This window comes from Toxorhynchites rutilus, chromosome 2 (assembly GCF_029784135.1).
Source record: "Toxorhynchites rutilus septentrionalis strain SRP chromosome 2, ASM2978413v1, whole genome shotgun sequence".
Lineage (NCBI taxonomy): Eukaryota > Metazoa > Arthropoda > Insecta > Diptera > Culicidae > Toxorhynchites > Toxorhynchites rutilus.
In genome coordinates, this window is record NC_073745.1 from 118555986 (window position 1) to 118560455 (window position 4470).

Below are 4470 nucleotides of genomic sequence, written 5' to 3' on the forward strand. Positions count from 1 at the left end.
ACTTTTGTTGTTTATTACACTGTTACCATTTTTGAGGCGTAAGAGTATCGCTATCTATCGTCGCCTTTTTTCGGCGTAAGAATATTGCTATTGTTCGAATGTTTTCAGTTGGGCTGTTCACAGCGGGACTGTTGATATGAGGCTTCCTTTGTTGCGTTGTTAATAGTGCCAATTACCGATGCAGCAGACCGAAAATGTGAGCGGTAAGGGACTGGGATTACCGACACATGATCATTGTTGCGTGGACATAGTAGCTAGAATAACACACTAAGATGGTCAGTTGAGGGGCCCTGAGTTATGAGCTCATGATCGTTCGGTTAGTAGCGGACACGCAACCAATTAGGCTACGAAGACCCCATGCTCTCTGATAAGAAAAGCTCGAGTTATAAGCATTCGAAATCTTTCGGTTTTTCTTGCAAGTTCAGTATTTTGATTTTCATTTCACCCCCCATATATTCCTCCTAAACATTGTTGGTATCGCTACATCGACTGACAGTCAACACGCCCTTTGTACACCAGCAGGGGATTGTGAATTGTTAACAATAAATCTTTAAAAAACAATAGGAGTTGCACTATACACAAAAGCTCGTTTGTTTATAGGAAACCACTTTCATAGTTATACCCAAAATTATATTCAAATAACACTGATTTGTGTGCCTAGTTCAAGAATTTTCCTTTAATGAACATAGTTCAGCTATAGCTCAATACTACTTCGTGTGAAATAAAAAAGGAAAACACTATTTTTCGGAATACTCGCGATAAAAGAATCCACAAAAGAAAACTTATTCGTGTTAAATTTTGTTGCTCGAATAGCTAGAAAAGCCATTAACAGAACTTTGTAAATTGTCAATAATGAAGCGATTTACGGAATCTTTGTGTTACGACTATCGAACAACAGACATAGTCCTATGCCAATATTGCGATTCAAGCACCGCCATTCCATATTGCTGCTTCGTGGAACGCTCCGGTAGCTCAGTGGGTCTCGAGCATCTTTGGTATGCCGATAATCCAGCAAATAAATAAGGGTATGAATGAGAACCAGTCCTAATTAACTGTTGTTTCGATTGAACCATGAAAGAAGAGGCAACGCGTGACTAAGTGAGTTACCTTTTCAATCAACATTGATGTGTGTGTTTTCTATCGTTTCCATCGCCTTCGTTCAGTGGAAAACTTTGAACCTCAAATATCATTTTCGCGTAAGACAACTCATTAGTAGTAGTGATCGCTTCATACATAGCTGACTGCGTTTGCCATGTCGCACTTAAAGATGCAGAAAAGTGTTTGAATGACGGCAGGTTCAGATGAAAAGTTTGAACTCGGTAGTCATTACTGCTTATTTCATAGTGTTGCGTGCAGGTCGTGTGGTGTAGTCATTAGATTTTATTCTTCACGGTGGAGAAGTTTCACTCAAACATAAAATAAAAGAAGGATATTTGAGATAATATGGAAATTTCAAAGAAATTACCTAATTCCTCATCCATGCCACAAATTCAAAATAATAAAAAAAAGTTTTTTTTTTAATATTTTTCTGAGAATATCTATCTAGTATCTAGTTTGAACAGGCGGACGAGAAGCCATCACAAAAAGTGTGGTATTTTTAATTGCTCTCCAAATATGTGAGGGCATTCGAATATAATTTGAGATGTTATAAAAATTGACATTATTTTCGCATGACAAAAAACAAGATGATTTTTTCATAAACAAAATTTAATTATCTTTAAAAAAATAGAAGACGAAAACAAAACTATGCAGCTCTCTTCAGCCGTTCACTGTCAATAATTTTTTTTCGTAGGGATTCAAGACGACTCACTTCTGCAGCATCATCCCTCACGTATCGCAATAAGCAATCTAGAGACTTGATTGCATCACAAAACGTTGGATCTTCTGACATGTCTCTTGGCTCTTCAGCAGGATCTCTTGGCACTTCTGGATTACCTCTTGGCTCTTCTGACAGGTCTCTTGTCTCTTCTGGCAGGTCTCTTTGCTCTTCTGGTAGCTCTTCAACGCTCACAAACAGTGGTTCGAAAACCGTTTCGGTTGATTCGTCTGCCAATGAATTTTTGATAGGAGCAATATTTTCACGTAATATTGAAGCAACAATATCTTGATCCGTGAACGCCGCACTTGTAAGCCATGCAGGATTGTTGTCGACATCGTACACCTGATCGCTCATCCACAGCTCTATCTCTTCATTGGTCGTAGAGGTTCCCGCTAGAGAATCCACGGCTGCGACCAGAGCTTTCAAATCAGGCTCAGTAGGATCATCAGATTCTGTTTCACATATCGGAAACTGGTCTATGAGACACCCCCAGGAGTTCTCAATCGTGCTCGGTGTGATCTCAATCCACGCTGAGGACAACCAGTCAATGCTCTGCAGTAGCGATATCTTCTTGAGTCGGTCCTCAAATTTAAGTTCCTCATTTTCCAACAATAAGTAAAGCATAAGTTTTCGCTTATACCGTGCTTTGACAGCGTTGATTACTCCCTGGTCCATTGGTTGACACATTGTGGTGACATTCGGCGGAAGATAAATCACCTGACGAAAAAAAAGGCAAATTTGTGGTTTGCCAGTTTATCTAGAGCCACCTACCTTGATTAATCCATCATCCGAAACCAAATCGTCTTTTCCTGTATAATGAGCGGTACAATTCCTCAGTACTAGTAGCGCTTTTGGGTCCAAGAAACACTCACTGGAAAACTTCCTTACTGCCGGAACAAACTCATTGTAAAACCACTCCCGAAACAAATTTCTTGTCATCCAAGCTTTCTCTGAGTGGTAATATGAAACTGGGAGCATCTCTTTGGCTGGGAACGAACGTGGGTTGGCCTCGGTCCCGATAAACATCAATTGAAGTTTGTTAGTTCCATCAGCGTTACTGCATGGCATGAATGTGTAGCGCATCTTGTTCAGGCCATGATCACAAACATTGTTTTCATTGGAGAGTGGCCGACTTCCTGAGGCTAATAATCTGATGAAAATTGACGATTCATGAGCAGTGTACACCTGAGATTTCAGCAACTCCATTTCAGCGATCTTCGACGCCAAAATATCTCTGAAATTGTGGTAAGCTTGCATGTCAGCGGAAGCTTGCAACCCAAACCGCTGTTTAAATCTGCGCATCCAGCCATCCGAAAATTTAAATCGTTGATTCACATAATGACCACACTTCTGAATCTCATGGAATAACAACTCTGCCTTGGTCCGTAATACTTCGGAGAGGACAATGTTGTTGGCTTCTTGCTGTTGAAGCATCCATACATATAAGGACTCCTCCACGAAAGGAAAACTTTGCTCTTTCATCGTCCTTCGGCTGCTTAATCCATTCTCTCTGAATTGTTTAAGTTTAGCTCGTATGTCGTTTTTACGCTGAATGAATCGAGTCACAGAGGATGACCCAACACCATATTTTATTCCAAGAAACTCATGCGTACCTCCACCGCTTTCGTACTCTTCTATAATTCTTGCCTTCTCGGCTAAAGTAAGCGTTTTTTGCTTACGTTTTTCATTCCATCCGGATGAATTATTCATAGTGATAAGTACTGCAAACGATTTATTAGATTACAGAAAAATTATTTCATCAAATTATATTGCCTACCTGTTGTCGCATTCAATGCCAAACTTTCAGGCCGTTCAGTGAAAACCTTTGGTTTACCGAATTACACGACGTTACAGTTAACCACCTTTATGGCCAAATTGGAACGTTCACAAGCTCACGATTTTATTTTCAGTACAATCAAAATCTAGTTTTATTTGAGGTTTGACATTTCACCCCGGTTAGCGAATGACATTCGATAATTGGGTAGCTTTTCCAGCTCAGGTACAATGTACTTAGCCATTTACCAGGTATGCTACAAAGGTCATTGCGTTAGTGTCAGTAAATAGGGTAATAAATCATCTGAATTTGCATGGAATTTCTAATTTTATTTTTGTGAATCAATGGAAAACGGATAGATATTTCTCCCTAAAAAGTTCCATATTATATCAACGTTGCTAGGAAGGCTCTTTTGTTTACGAATGTGGAAATCAAAAGCAAACCGCCCAGATCTTTCATAGAAAACACGTTGCGATGCGGATTTCAATGTGGCGAAATTGCTCGTGGACTGTTTTGCTGCGTGATGGTTGCCAGATGATTTTCATAAATATCTCTATAATGGAATTTATGAACGAAAACAAATATTGAGCTATTAAATTACTATTTTCATACCATACAACTTTATTCTGATTTACATAATGCATATCATGAACACCACTGTTGATGTTCTTGTGGTCATTGCAATGAGTTCTAAAAAAAAACACGATATTACACTGTAGCACGGTACTGATTTCGACATATGGAAGCCCCTCGTTTATTAAATCTGAAGTCAGATCCAACACAATCTCGTACGTGTGGATCTGAGTTCCTCCCTTCTGTATTCGTTTGGATGAATGGCAGAGCGAGAGCCTCTCCGCTTTGTAGATTTGAGCAACTT

General features: G+C 39.5%; 1 protein-coding gene across 2 annotated transcripts; it reads right to left on the reverse strand.

The window, feature by feature from the left end:
* Positions 1 to 1116: 1116 nt before the first annotated feature.
* LOC129771141 (jerky protein homolog-like) lies at positions 1117 to 3793 on the reverse strand. Of its 2 annotated transcripts, XM_055774534.1 has the most exons (4): positions 3597 to 3793; positions 2591 to 3540; positions 1811 to 2536; positions 1117 to 1465 (listed from the first exon to the last, which is right to left on the reverse strand). In XM_055774534.1, the coding sequence occupies exons 2-4, from the start codon at positions 3527 to 3529 to the stop codon at positions 1388 to 1390; spliced, it is 1743 nt and encodes a 580-aa protein (XP_055630509.1). In that variant the 5' UTR covers positions 3530 to 3540; positions 3597 to 3793; the 3' UTR covers positions 1117 to 1387. The 2 variants fall into 2 exon arrangements, with proteins under 2 accessions (XP_055630509.1, XP_055630510.1); XM_055774535.1 differs by lacking the exon at positions 1117 to 1465 and having other exon boundaries at positions 1737 to 2536.
* Between the last annotated feature and the right edge of the window lie 677 nt (positions 3794 to 4470).